The sequence below is a fragment of the Pan paniscus genome, chromosome 4, assembly GCF_029289425.2.
Source record: "Pan paniscus chromosome 4, NHGRI_mPanPan1-v2.0_pri, whole genome shotgun sequence".
In the NCBI taxonomy this organism is placed as follows: domain Eukaryota; kingdom Metazoa; phylum Chordata; class Mammalia; order Primates; family Hominidae; genus Pan; species Pan paniscus.
In genome coordinates this window covers 48,274,745-48,290,235 of record NC_073253.2, presented here as the reverse complement: position 1 = coordinate 48,290,235, position 15,491 = coordinate 48,274,745, and the positions used below count along the sequence as shown (strand labels likewise).

Sequence of the window (15,491 nt, the reverse complement as noted above, 5' to 3'; positions counted from 1 at the left end):
CGTTTGGGTGAACTCCAGGACACTAAAAAAAAAAAAAAAAAAAAAAAGGAATGTTTCAGGATTCCCTTGAGACTGTATTTTCTCTTTATTCAGATTTGTTTTCTAATGAAATGAAAAAAATAATAGGGAAGAAATAGAAAACACCAACTGGTACTAAAAGTGAACTTACCAGCCTGGGCAACATGGTGAAACTCCGTCTCTACAAAAAATACAAAAATTAACCGGGCATGGTGGCATGCAACAGTAGTCGCAGCCTCTTGGTGGGCGGGGGTAGGGGGTGGGTCTGAGGCAGGAGGATCACTTGAGCTCAGGAGGTCAAGGCTGCAGTCAGCCATGATCATGCCACTGTAGTCCCACCTGGGTAACAAAATGACACCCTGTCTACTGATTTTAGCTGTTTAAATTGGGAGAAACTGCCTCCTGTGTATCACTTTCAGGGCACCTTTTTCTCTGTTTTCAGGGCACCTTTTTCTCTGTTTTCGTAGTTAAAAATAAGAGTGAAGGTTGGAAATGCCTCCCCATATTCATCTGTAGCTGATTAATACTCTTTGGAATACATTCCTACTTTGAATTCCCATGGGGTATTTCTGGTAAGGCATGACATTCCAGGTTTATGGCTCCAGGCTTATAATTAATAATTATTATAGAGAATTATTTTTGAACAGAGTGAAATCACCAGGGTTCAAATCTAGATTCTACCACTTATCTACTAATATAATCCTTTGTATGCAAATTACACTCTGCAGGCATTGTCAATACCCTATCTGTATATTGGGGTTAATGTAATACCAACTTAGAGAGTACTCATGAGAATTAAATGTGTTCAGCTTGTAAAATATTTAGCATAATGCCTGGCGCTAGTAAATGCTCAGTAAATGCTAGCTATACAGACTAACTTCAGAAATTTTAAGGGTAGCATTTGTTGACTATTTCAAAAGCCAGCTGCTTAATATAGCAGGTTGTTAATTGCCTTCAGTTTCTGAAACTTACACTTTCAAAATAATGTCAGTTATTTAGGGACTTTCATGAAGTGCTAATTATTTTATTCAGGGAAGATCTGAATAGCAGAACCTACACCAAATATGGATGCTACAAAACTGAACGTAGTACATAAGAGCCTAGACCTCATGGAGTTTGGAAAGGAGTGCTATAAACAAATAAATATACTGCATGATAAATACAAGGTACCATGAGTGAAACAGAATGACCTGTTACTTTTTTTCTGAAAAAGATGACATTTAAGCTGAAACCAGAATGAGAAAGCCACTAAATTTGATATGAATGCTATAGTTGGTTAATTAGTAGTTGGGTGGTACATTTTTACATATGCTAGAACATTACTTATATTCTGAATTGACCATGTAGGTCTATAGTCTTTATAGTATTTTGGCTTTGATTTGAAGGAATTTTTTTTTTTTTTGAGGCGGGGTCTTGCTTGTTGCCCAGGCTGGAGTGCAGTGGGCGATCTCAGCTCACTGCAAGCTCCGCCTCCCGGGTTCACGCCATTCTCCTGCCTCAGCCTCTGCGAGTAGCTGGGACTACAGGCGCCCACCACCATGCCAGGCTAATTTTTTTTTATTTTTAGTAGAGACGGAGTTTCACCGTGGTCTCGATCTCCTGACCTCGTGATCCGCCCGTCTTGGCCTCCCAAAGTGCTGGGATTACAGGCATGAGCCACTGCGCCCAGCCAGATTTGAAGGAATACTTTTAATAATGAACTAGCCCTCTGTGACTCATTTTCTGAAAAATTTGACAAGTTTTTATGATTTTTTAATTTTATGTTTTTGTTTTTATTTTGATGTGGTCAAACGACAGTCTTTAGAAGTAACTGAAAAAGATTTTTTAAAAAATTATAGAGTGTTTACTCATTAGACTATAATAAATATTTAATTTCTTTTTTTTTTACTTTTCTGTGGCTTAATTTTTGTCTATTTATATTTAAAGTGAATTTTTTAGTTAAATTTTATTTTTCCAGATAGCTAACCATGTCTTTGCACCTTATAATGAATAATCCTTTTGCTAATTGATTTTTTTAACTTCTAATCCTTTAATTGATTTTTTTTTTGTCAAGAGGTTGTTTTTTAAAATATCTCTCCCAGCTTTTTTTTTTTTTTTTTTTTTTTTTTTTTGAGACGGAGTCTTGCTCTGTCGCCCAGGCTGGAGTACAGTGCCGCAATCTCGGCTCACTGCAACCTCCGCCTCCCGGGTTCATGCCATTCTCCTGCCTCAGCCTGCCGAGTAACTGGGACTACAGGCACCCGCCACCACGCCCAGCTAATTTTTTGTATTTTTAGTAGAGACGGGGTTTCACCGTGTTAGCCAGGATAGTCTCAATCTCTTGACCTCGTGATCCGCCCGCCTTGGCCTCCCAAAGTGCTGGGATTACAGGCGTGAGCCACCATGCCTGGCCACTCCCAGCAATTTCTTTATATAAGTATATCCTATCTTTTTTTTGAAAAACTAATATATCGGTATGGTCTTATATTAATAAGTCAATTAGTTGATTATGGACTTAAATATGTTATAATATGTAGTAAATTCAGTTCTTCCTCTTTTTTTCTCCGTTAATTTCCTTAGCTTATTTTCATTTATTTGTTTCTCTAAATAAACTTTAGACACATTCTGTCATGTTCCAAAAATAATATCTTACTTTTGATTGGAATTATATAAACGTATATGTTTTCTGACATTTTTGTAATTTCTACACAGAATTAATATTACTTGAAGAAACACTTGGCCGGGCATGGTGGCTCATGCCTGTAATCCCAGCACTTTGGGAGGCCAAGGTAGGCAGATCACTCGAGGTCAGGAGTTAGGGACCAGCCTGGCCAACATGGTGAAACCCCGTCTCTACTAAAAATAAAAATAAATAAATAAATAAATAACCAGGCATGGTGGTGCATTCCCGTAATCCCAACTACTCAGGAGGCTGAGGCAGGAGAATCTCTTGAACCTGGGAGATAGAGGTTGCAGTGAGCCGAGATCGCACCACTACACTCCAGCCTGGGTGACAGAGTAAGCCTGTCTCAAAAAAAAAAAAAAAAATGCTTACTGAGTTTCCAAAGTTAATATTTTGTTGATATTGTTTACGGTGAAATCACTTAGAATTTTTTTAAAGCCTTATGCTCCTAATACTCTTTAAGCTTTAAAAATTATATTTTCCAGTTTTTCTATAATGAATGTATATTGTATTTACATTTAATTTTTATAATTCATAGGTTGTAAATAAATGGTGCTTATATAAAATTCTTTTTGTAACATTACAATTCTTAATAAATCACTGATGTGTGATAACCTTAGGAAGTATGTAGTATTATATTTAGGAAGTATTTAGGTTATATTTTATGTTAGTATAAAATGGATGAATGTCATACACTAGACTTGAGAATATTAACCCTAAGCAGTATTAATGTTTTGTTTTCTTTTACTTTTTTACTTCACAGTGATGCGGCTGACTAAACCTACTTTATTCACCAATATCCCAGTAACATGTGAAGAGAAAGACTTACCTGGTATGGCACATGCTTTCCTCTATTTGCACCTAGGGAAAGGTTGAAACCTGAATTGCCTGCATTACCTTGGACTAAGCCTAGCCCTGTAAATTTTATGCTAACCATTTGCTGGATTCTTTGTTGCCTATTTTTGTATCATGTGAAAGGTGGCCATCTGAGTAACAGGCCTTACTTATACTCTACAAGTCCAAATTATGTTGATATCCTATGGCAGTATGAGACAGTTTAAGATACATTCATATTCATAATACTATTAAAATTGCCTTCATCCTCAAATGTTGCATCAATGTATGTATTAGCATTCCCTTTTTTTTTTTTTAGAATTATTGGGGCTTTCTCTAGTATATTTTCTATCTCATGATGTACATTTTTCTTTGTTTCTAAAGTTTCCATTCCCTGTGAGATCAGAATTTTTTTGACATGCTTTGTTGTATTAAAATCTAGAAGTTAGGCTTTTTAAATATCATCTTAGTCAAGAGGTTGTTTTTTAAAATATCTCTCCCAGCTATTTCTTTATATAAGTAAAAGTTATTTAAAGGGTAGATGTTAGAATTTTATGTTTTTCTCTTCATTCAGGAGATCTCTTTAACCAGCTGATGAGAGATGATCCTTCAACTGTTAATGGTGCAGAAGTTCTAATGTTGGGAGAAATGCTGACTTTACCACAAAATTTTGGGTAAGAATGACATATTCACATAAGAAACCTTGTAAAGCCATTACAAATTATGTTTTCAAAACAGAACCATGGGATGGGGAAATGCTCATGATACATTTACCTTTTTTTTTTTTTTCTGAGATGGAGTCTCGCTCTATTGCCCAGGCTGGAGTACAGTGGTGCCATTTCAGCTCAGTGCAACCTCCACCTCCTGGGTTCAAGCAATTCTCGTGCCTCAGCCTTCCGAGTAGCTGGGATTACAGGCGTGCGCACCGCTCTGGCTAATTTTTGTGTTTTTATTGGAGACCGTGTTTCGCTATGTTAGCCAGGCTGACCTTGAACTCCTGGCATCAGGTGATCCACCCGCCTCAGCCTCCCAAAGTGCTTGGATTGCAGGCATGAGCCACCACACCTAGGACATGATACATTTGAGGGGCAAAAATATTATTAAAAAATCATACTATGTGATTATGGCTTTCTGTTATTAAAAAAAAAGATATATACCAAAATAAAATGTTAATAGTGGTTCCTAGCATAATAGAATTTTAACTTTCTTCTTTAGATCTTACTATATTTTGTAATGGCCACATAGTCTTTTAACTACTAATGTAAACGTCTTTTTCAGAAACCAGTCTTTGTTTTTTTGCATCATAGTCCTCTCCCAAAATGAGTTATCAGACTTGTCAGCTAATTAGGAACTCTAAATTTATTTCTTCTGTTATCCTTAGCTGTATTATTATTCTAGATTAATAATAAGGTAGAAGCCCCTGGTTCCACTCTGTTTGCAACAGACAGAATTTGAGACAAAAAGAAATTTTACAGATTGTTTTTATAGTTTTACAGAATGTGGTCATTGACTAGTGTCTTGAAAAACTGGGAAATATATTCATGTAAAAAGTATAAAACTATCTAAAATAAAACCACTGGTGATTTTTATTCAAGTAACCTAGGAAATAAAATAAATTGGTAAAAATACCCCAATATCAGTAACTTAGATCTCTTCTAGATTCAGGGAATAAGTTATTTCAAGAATGGAAACTTGGCTTTCTCTAACCTATTCAGATACAAATCCTAAGACTTTAGCATAGATCTAATTTCAATGAGTCTTATCTCTAGTGAGGTTGGCATTTTGTACAGTAGTCAAAGGCCAAGATATATCATGTTTTATAGATTACGTCTGTATTTTGAATTGCACTAGGTAATGAATGAGTGGCCTAGTGTGAACAAAGGAATGTTGAAACAGTATTTCACCAGATTTCTATCCTTTAGTAAATGTTTCTCCATTTGAAGTTCTTAGTGATTCTCAAACAGATTATTTAATGTAAAACCTGATGGGCACGGTGGCTCACGCCTGTAATCCCAGCACTTTGAGAGACTGAGGCAGGCGGATCATGAGATCAGGAGATTGAGACCATCATGGCTAACATGGTGAAACCCCGTCTCTACTAAAAATACAAAAAATTAGCTAGGCGTGGTGGTGGGCGCCTGTAGTCTCAGCTACTCGGGAGGCTGAGGCAGGAGAATGGGGTGAACATGGGACGCGGAGTTTGCAGTGAGCCTAGGTCGTGCCACTGCACTCCAGCCCGGGTGACAGAGCGAGACTCTGTCTCAAAAAAAAAAAAAAAAGAAAAAAAACCTGAATGGATTTCTGTCTAAATACTTATTTTATTTTACAGGAATATATTTTTGGGAGAGACCTTTTCCAGTTATATCAGCGTTCATAATGATAGCAATCAAGTTGTAAAAGACATATTAGTAAAAGTAAGTAACATTCTTACTTGGGATGTATTTTAGTCTTTAACAAAGGTGTTTTTTTAGGCCGGGCTCATGGTGGCTCATGCCTGTAATCCCAGCACTTTAGGAGGCTGAAGTAGGTGGATCACCTGAGGTCAGGAGTTCAAGACCAGCCTGGCCAACATGGTGAAACCCCATCTCTACTAAAAATACAAAAATTAGCCAGGTGTGGTGGTGCACACCTGTAGTCCCAGCTACTCGGGAGGCTAAGGCAGGAGAGGCTAAGGCTTGAACCCGGGAGGTGAAGGTTGCAGTGAGCCAAGATCATGCCACTGCACTCCAGCCTGGGTGACAGAGTTAGACTCCATCTCAAAAAAAAAAAAAAAGAAAGAAAAAAAGGTTTTTTTATATCTATTATGTTTTTGGCACTTCATTAAATGCACGTTTGATACAATAATATTTAATTGTCATTAACAAGCACTAATGAATGCCTAAAGTTATAAAGTATTATGCTAGGCATGAAAACATTTTTCCTATTCCACAAGATTTGTGATTGCTTGGGTGAGAAAATGTACTAGTCAAAGCTAAATAGCAGTTTAGTATTTGTTAATGTATGTCATTAACATGGAAGATGAAAGATCACTGGAGATTATGTCAATCAGGAAGGTTTCTTGGGGGAGAGGGAATGCGAAGAGGATCTTGAAAGAATGGGAGGATACAGATAACAAGGCAAGGGAGACATGGTAATCAGAGGCAGAGACATAGTGGTACACATGTGTTCTTTTAACAGTGAACAAATTTCACTTGGTAAGAGTCGGTAAGGTGGTACAGAGGAATAGTAGCTGTATTAGTCCATTTTCATGCTGCTGATAAAGTCATACCCAAGACTGGGCAATTTACCAAAGAAAGAGGTTTAATGGACTTATAGTTCCACGTAGCTGGGGACAATCATGGCGGAAGGCAAGGAGGAGCAAGTCATGTCTCACGTGGATGGCAGCAGGCAAAGAGAGAGAGCTTGTGCGGGGAAACTCCTATTTTTAAAACCATCGGATCTCAGCCAGGCGTAGTGGCTCATGCCTGTAATCCTAGCACTTTGGGAGGCCAAGGCGGGTGGATCACTTGAGGTCAGGAGTTCGAGACCATCCTGCCCAACGTGGTGAAATACAATCTCTACTAAAAATACGGAAATTAGCAAGGAGTGGTGGCGTGTGCTTGTAATCCCAGCTACCTGGGAAGCTGAGGCAGGAGAATCACTTGAACCTGGGAGGCTGAGGTTGCAGTGAGCCAAGACTGCCACTGCACTCCAGGCTGCCTGGGTGACAGAGTAATACTCCATCCCCCAAAAAATAAAAATAAAACCATCAGATCTCATGAGACTTATTCACCGTCATGAGAACAGCACAGGAAAGACCCACCCCCATGATTCAATTATCTCCCACCAGGCCCCTCCCACAACACATGGGAATTACGGGAGCTACAAGATGAGATTTGGGTGGGGACACAGAGTCAAACCATATCAGTAGCCATACAATAGAGCATCTTGAAAGCCAGGCTAAGGTTTTATTTAACCTTTTTTGAAAAATTATTTTTTAAAATGGACAAAAAAATTAATTAAGAAAAAAAAAAAAAACAGGCCTGGCACATGGCTCATACCCAGAATCCCAACACTTTGGGAGGCTGTGACAGAAGGATTACTTGAGGCCAGGAGTTCAAGACCAGCCTGGGAAATGTAACGAGACTCCCATCTCTACAAACAATTTAAAAAGTAGTTGAGCATGCTGGCACACACCTGTAGTCCCAGCTACTCATGAAGCTGAAACTGGAGGATTGTTTAAGCCCAGGAGTTTGAGGCTGCATTGAGTTTTTCCTGGGCACTCCAGCATGGGCTACAGAACAAGACCTGTCTCTGAAAAAAATTAAATAAAAAACAGCAGGCAGTTGGCTTTTGAGCACTCTTTGTGTTAGAAAGACTCATATGAGCACATTGTATGGGATGCTTTGTAGAAAATGGAACAGTTAGAAGACCTTTGAAGTAGTGTAGAAATTAAAAGATAGAATATGCTAACTCCGCTAATGACCTGAAATGTCTTCAAAAGAAAAAGAGCAAAAAGAAGGTAAGAATTCACAGTATGTGGGGGAGAAGTTTTTGTAAAACCTGTCTTAGAGTGATGAGTTCAGGTAATTGGAGTATTCCAAAAAGGACCTCTAATTAGAATGAGTTTGAAAATGATCATAGAGTTTTAAAGTTAACAAGGACGTTAGAGAGCAAATAGACCCAACTTCCAGAAACTGGATGCAAATTTGTGCATACACGTACATATGTTTGTTATATATGGATGGGGTCTCTGCCTTTCATTAAATTAGGGGTTGACAAACTACAGCCCAAAGACCAAATTTGGTCCATTGTCTGTTTTTATAAGGCTTTTGAACTAAGAATGGTTTTCACATTTTCAAATTATTGAAAAGAATATTTTGTGACTTGTGAAAATTACATGAAATTCAAATTTCAGGCCAGGTGTGGTGGCTCCTGCCTATAATCCCAGTGCTTTGGGAGCCAAGGCAGGAAGATTGCTTCAGGCTACGAGTTTGAGACCAGCCTACACAACATAGCACGGCACCTCCTCTACAAACAAACAAAAAAGAAATTCAAATGTCAGTGTCCATAAATAAAGTTTTATTGACACACAGCCATACTCATTTGTTTATGTATTATCTGTGGCTGATTTCCAGCTACCACAGCAGAGTTGTATATAGTTGAAACGGAGATTGTATGGCCTCTAAAATCTAAAATATTTGCTAATGACTTCAGAGAAAAAGCTTGCCAACCTCTACATTCGATTGTGAAAAGATCTGATTTTCAAAAGTTTGAGAACATATACTTTTGTCTTTCTATGTTGTAAATATTGAATTTCTTGGAATTCAGTAAATACTGGCAATTCAGTAAATTCAGTAAATATTGAATTTATTTTTATAAGAGATTAATAAAATAGCAAAGGCATATACTTTAAGATGTCAGTACTATAAAGATCAAAGAATACAGTAGTATGCATGTTCTAAAACATGATTTTATATTTCATGCCTTTATTCACTTTTATAATAATAATTATAAGCAGTGTAGTACTCACTAGGGGTCTTAGGTTCAACTAGACATTCAGACTCATGATATATAATAATTCTATTTTTCTTTTTCTTTCTTTTTTTTTTGAGAGAGGATCTAGCTCTGTCACCCAGGCTGGAGTGCAGTAGCATGATCATAGCTCACTGTAACCTCAAACTCATGGGCTCAAGGGATCCTACTGCCTTAGCCTCCTGAGTAGCTGGGACTGCAGGGGTGTGACACTATCCCTGTCTAATTTTTTAATATTTTTTAGAGACAAGGTCTTGCTATGTTGCTCAAGCAGGTCTTGAACTCCTGGACTCAAGCAAGCCTCCCGCATCAGCCTCCCAAAGTGCTGGAATTACACATGTGAGCCACCATATCTGGCCAGATAAGCCAATTGTGACATCAGAATCACTTAAGAGGATATAGGTCATGAAGCACAGCTTGATATTGACCTGTATTTGTGTGTTGTCTTTTGATCAGGTTTTAGGTGTCAGTATTATGGTTGCTTAATAAAAGATTTCGGATGTTTTTCCAGTATTTTCAGTGCTTTGGAACAATATGTGCATCAGGCTAGACTCAGTGGCTCATGGCTGTAATCCAGCACTTTGGGAGACCAAGGCAGGAGGAGCCCTTGAATCCAGGAGGGTCCCCAGGACTCGCCTGGGGAATATAATGATCGATGTCCCTACAAGAAAGAAATTTAAAAATTCTCTGGCCATGGTGGCGCATACTTGTAGTCCTAGCTACTTGGGAGGCTGAGGCAGGAGGATCACTTGAACTCATGAATTCGAGGCTGCAGTGAGCTATAATTGTGCCACTGCATCCTAGCCTGGATGACAGGGCAATACCCTGTCTGAGAAAAAAAAAAAAAAAAAAACAAGACAAAACAAATACAGAGAACTGTGGATCATTTAGATTACCTATTCTTTGAACGATTTATAGAATTCCCTGCAAAATCATATGAGCTGGTTCTTTTCTTTTTTAAAATGGGGAAGCTCCCTGATAACATTTTTTCTTTTTTCTTTTTTTCCTATGAATATAGTATGTTTAAGCAGTTTATCTCTAAGGGTGTCAATTTTGTTAAGCTGTTTTTTTCTAGGAAATAATCCATTTCATTTCATGTAGATTTTCACATTTATCTGCATAGAGGTCTGTAAAGTAGGCTCTTAAAATTTTCTTCTGTTGGCCGGATGCAGTGGCTCACGCCTGTAATCCCAGCACTTTGGGAGGCCGAGGCAGGTGGATCACCTGAGGTCAGAAGTTCGAGACCACCCTGGCCAACATGGTGAAACCTCATCTCTACTAAAAATACAAAAATTAGCTGGGCGTGCTGGCGAGTGCCTGTAATCCCAGCTACTCAGGAGGCTGAGGCAGGAGAATCGCTTGAACTTAGGAGGCGGAGGTTGCAGTGAGCCGAGATTGCGCCACTGCACTCCAGCCTGGGCAACAGTGTGAGACTCCATCTTAAAAAAAAAAAAAATTTCTTGTATTGCAACATTTTCCCCTGGTCATTTCTTAGGTTTGGTTTTTTTCTTGATTAAGTTAGCTAGCTCTTGGTTTGTGTATTTTAACTTCAAAAAAAATCCAAGACTTAAAAAATTACTTATATCCCATATGTTTCTATTCTCTTTAAGTTGTGCTTCTATTTCTTTTATTATGCTTCTGTTTATTTACTTTATTCTTTTTCTACCATTTTTTAGCTAGGAATTTTATTCTTTTATTTTGATTCTTTGATTTATATTGATAAAAGTTAATTTTCCTCTGATTCACTGCTTGTTATATCCTGAAGATTCAAATGCATAGCATTTTTATTCTCATTATTTTTTATTTTAAGAGGTGAGGTTTCACTCTGTTGCCCAGGTTGGTGTGATCATAGCTCACTGTAGCCTCCACCTCCAAGGTTCAAGCAATCCTCCCATCTTAGCCTCGCGAGTTGTTGTAACTGCAGTTGCATACCACCACACCTGGCTAATTATTTTTTATTTTTTGGAGACAGCATCTCGCTCTGTTGCCCAATGTAGTGAGACCAAATTAAAAAATAAATTAAAAATTAAAAATTGATGGTGGAAGAAAGAGCTGATGCCTACTGTACAACAGTAAAGAGGTAGTAGCATTGTTGAACATCCCAAACACCGTATCTTACATTAAGACAATATAATAAATGTGAAAATACTTTGCAGAATTGCCCAAATTAAAAACTTTTTTTATATTTTTATCATTACTTTTTAAAGAATTCTGTAATTTCAGTCGTATTTCACCTTCTACCCAAGGGTTGTTTAATGGAAAAGCTTTTTAGGGGGAAAGGCTTATTTTTTTTCTATTTTAATTGTTGTTAATAATTTATAATTTTATTACATTCCAATCAGCGTTGTTCTTGTAATATTTCAGCTTATGGAACTTACTGATGATGTCTTATGACCCAATATTGATTTTTTATGAATTTTCCATGTGTACTTGAGAAGAATGTATATGTTTTATTATTGGCTGTAAAGCTAGAGAGATATATATATATTCATAAGAGCTATTTTATCAATTGTGTTGTTTAGGGCTAGATTCTGTATATTTATTGTTAACTTCATCCGTCTTATACTAAGAGTGGCATGTTTGTCTCATATTACTAGTGTATTTCTATATATATATTCTAAAATCTCATATATTTTGCTTTATAAAGACTGCTGTTTCGGCTGGGTGGGGTGGCTCATGCCTGTAATCCCAGCACTTTGGGAGGCCGAGGCGGGCGGATCACAAGGTCAGGAGATCAAGACCATCCTGGCTAACACGGTGAAACCCTGTGTCTACTAAAAATACAAAAATTAGCCGGGTGTGATGGCGGGCGCCTCTAGTCCCAGCTACTCGGGAGGCTGAGGCAGGAGAATGGCGTGAACCCGGGAGGCAGAGCTTGCAGTGAGCCGAGATCGTGCCACTGCACTCCAGCCTGGGCGACAGAGTGAGACTCCGTCTCAGAAAAAAAAAAAAAAAAAGAAAGAAAGAAAGAAAAAGAGTATGCTGTTTCATGCATATTTATAATTATTGTTAGTCATTGTGAATTGCGGCTTTTAATATTAAAAATATTCAAGTAGATTGCTCAGGAAGTTCTTGTGGGTACAATATTCTCTGAGCCCTTGTTCAAAGGCGTTTTTCAATACTTCAAGTTTAGTTTGGCTAGATTTAAAATCTTCTGTTTACATTTTTATTTCCTTATGTTTTTTGAAAATGCTACTCCTTTATTGCTCAGCTCTGTATGTTGTTTTTGAGAGGATTGAGGCCAGTCTAATTCTCTTGCCTTGTAAGTTATTTCATAATTTTTCCTGGAGGTCCTGGTGATTTTTTTTCTTTATGTTTCAAAATTGGTCTTTGGGTGTGATTTCCCTGATTCCAAGTAGACCCTTTCAATATGGGTCTGCAACCTCCACCTCCTGGTTTCAAGTGATTCTCCTGCCTCAGCCTCCCGAGTAGCTGGGATTACAGGAAACTGCCACAATGCCTGGCCAATTATACCAAACTCTTAGTGTCCTCTGAAGACATCTTGAGCTTTCACACTTGTGGTATTTTGCTAGCTCTGTTCAACTTACTTAGAATAAGTTCCCCCAACCCCTTTCCTCTCTGCCTTTTCAAATCCTACTTATCAAAAAACTGCAGTTATGATTAAAATGACACAGAGGACACATAGGAAAACATATTCAACAGAAAGCCAATGGGTTCAATTATTTCTTTTTTTCTCTAATTTCAAAAATGTTTAAGAATTTATATCTGGGCGCAGTGGCTAACACCTGTAATTCCAGCACTTTGGGAGCCCGAGGCAGCAGATCACTTGAGGCCAGAAGTTTGAGACCAGCCTGGCCAACATGGTGTAACCCCGTTTCTGCTAAAAATACAAAATTTAGCCAGGCTTAGTGCCGCTTGCCTGTAATCCCAGCTACTGGGGAGGCTGAGGCAGGACAATCACTTGAACCTGGGAGGTAGAGGTTGCAGTGAGCCAAGATGGTGCCGCTGCACTCCAACCTGGGTGAGAGCGAGACTCCGTCTCCAAAAAAAAAAAAAATGTTTAAGAACTTTTAGGGCTGGGCGCGGTGGCTCATAACTGTAATCTCAGCACTTTGGGAGGCCAAGGCGGGCAGATCACCTGAGGCCAGGAGTTCAAGACCAGCCTGGCCAACATGGTGAAACCCCATCTCTACTAAAAATACAAAAAATTAGCTGGACGTGGTGACGGGCGCCTGTAATCCCAGCTACTCCGGAGGCTGAGGCAGGAGAATCGCCTGAACCTGGTAGGCAGAGGTTGCAGTCAGCCAAGATCATGCCATTGCACTCCAGCCTGGGCAACAAGAGTGAAACTCTGTCTCAAAAAAAAAAAAAAAAAAAAAAAAAGAATTTTGAATCTCAGCTTTATTACTTATGAATTGTATAACCTTGGGAAAGTTGTTACTTTTCTGTGCCTTGGTTTCATTGTCTGTGGTCTGTGAAATGGGGATAATACTAATACCTACTTCAGGATATGGGGATTAAATGAATAATATGCTTAGAACAGGGCCTTGCACATAATAGGTACCAAATAAATGTGAGCTACTATTGTTTTATAACTGAATATAACAAAAGACACAGCACTAATAAATATCCCATTTCAAAGTGTCTAACATAAGATTGTTGGGTTAGAATTAACTGCAAAACTGTTTTTTAGCAGGGTGCGGTGGCTAACGCCTGTAATCCCAGCACTTTGGGAGGCCGAGGCGGGCGGATCACGAGGTCAGGAGATCGAGACCATCCTGGCTAACACGGTGAAACCCCGTCTCTACTAAAAATACAAAAAATTAGCCGGGCGTGGTGGCGCATGCCTGTAATCCCAGCTACTCGGGAGGCTGAGGCAGGAGAATGGCGTGAACCTGGGAGATGGAGCTTGCAGTGAGCCGAGATGGTGCCACTGCACTCCAGCCTGGACGACAGAGCAAGACTCTGTCTCAAAACAAACGAACAAACAAACAAACAAAAAACTGTTTTATAAAAGAAACAAAAACTTAAAAGAATCCTAACTCTCATGTAAAAACCTCCACTAACTCCCATGACCTAATGTGATCTTTGCTTTCCCTCAATTTTTTTTTTTTGCCTTGGAAGTTTTATCATAAATTCATCCATTCATTATTCAACAAATATTGATTAATTGCCTACTATGTGCCAGGCACCATGCTATAGTGGTGAGCAAGAGAAGACGAGGTTCCTGCCTCCATAGACTTTTCTGGTAGGGGAGACAGAAAGAAACAGGTAAACAAAATCATACATAAGGTAATTATAGATTGTGACAAATGTTACAAAGGAAGCAAAAGTTGAATGTGGTAGAAAGTAATTGAGATAAGGGGGAGGGTAGTTTTAAGACAGAGTGATAAATGTTCAAAAGGAGAAAAAAGAAATATAATGGAGCATCATCGGGTGGAGGGAAAGTGCTACTTTAGACGAGGTAGTGCTTTCTTAGTTGGTGGCTTTAATGTCATTTTCTAGTTCTCTTATAAACGAATTGATCTCTGACATCTAATTTTGTTTTGGACGATTACTTATCTTTTAGTGTTATATACTAGCACATACATACATATCTATTTGTTTCAGTGAAGTCCATCTGAATATATATTTAAAAACCATGTGTTCATACTGATGCCTCAAATTCCAGTCCAACACCATTGTAGCTTCCCCCCTTTCCTTATTTGTACCTTTTTTTTTCTCTGAAGGTAAGAAACCTGTCTCTTGTTATCCACAATGTATTATTTTGTTTTGTCCTAGTATACACATAAAATGGTGAAAAAACACATGTGTCGTAGCTAGAGTATATTTGTGTACCATTCTTTTTGTCTTTAGCCATAGATTACAGTTAAGATTTTGTTTTCCAAACTTACTTAGGTTAGTTCCACTTTTACCCTTCCCTCTGCTATAGCCCGATTGTATTCTTCATTTGTAATACAGTTAGGTTCATTTGTTACTGTTTGTATTCCATTTTGAATTCTCCCTAATTCCTGCTTGATCTTATTTATTTATTTTTTTTGGGTGGGGGGGGTGTGCCATTGCCATGGTTCTAAGCATCAGAGCTATACAGAAAGGTTTACACATAAAAGTGTTTCTCCCCCTTTCATCCTTCTTTCCTAATTCTTATTCCCCTATTCTTTCCACTCATAGCCATGCACACCCTGTAGGTAACCAGTCTCATTTGGACTTTTTTTTTTTTTTTAACTTTCTTTCAAGGCTGATCTTCAGACAAGTTCTCAGCGTTTAAATCTTTCAGCCTCCAATGCTGCAGTGGCTGAACTTAAACCGGATTGTTGTATTGATGATGTTATACATCATGAAGTCAAAGAAATTGGAACACACATGTAAGGATTAATTTTATTAGTTCTCAAAGGTTTTTACTTATATATGCCTTTGTTTGAAATTTTTGCTTTCTTTTCATTCACCATGAAGCATAGGAACCTACTTCAAAAGGAATTTTATGTTCTATGTTGGCATGTTT

At 38.2% G+C, this 15,491-nt stretch overlaps 1 protein-coding gene across 7 annotated transcripts in view; it reads left to right on the top strand.

The window, feature by feature from the left end:
* Nucleotides 1–15,491, top strand: part of TRAPPC13 (trafficking protein particle complex subunit 13) — a 39,825-nt gene that overhangs the window by 6,920 nt on the left and 17,414 nt on the right. For 4 of the 7 annotated variants that reach the window (XM_008952777.4, XM_003827436.5, XM_008952776.4 and 1 more), the window contains exons 2-5: nt 3,444–3,512; nt 4,089–4,188; nt 5,844–5,928; nt 15,227–15,354. In XM_008952777.4, the coding sequence (XP_008951025.1) occupies nt 3,444–3,512; nt 4,089–4,188; nt 5,844–5,928; nt 15,227–15,354 (382 nt within the window). The remainder of the gene's footprint in view (nt 1–3,443; nt 3,513–4,088; nt 4,189–5,843; nt 5,929–15,226; nt 15,355–15,491) is intronic. The other 3 variants (XM_055112345.1, XM_034960029.2, XM_034960028.2) reach the window with 1 other exon arrangement.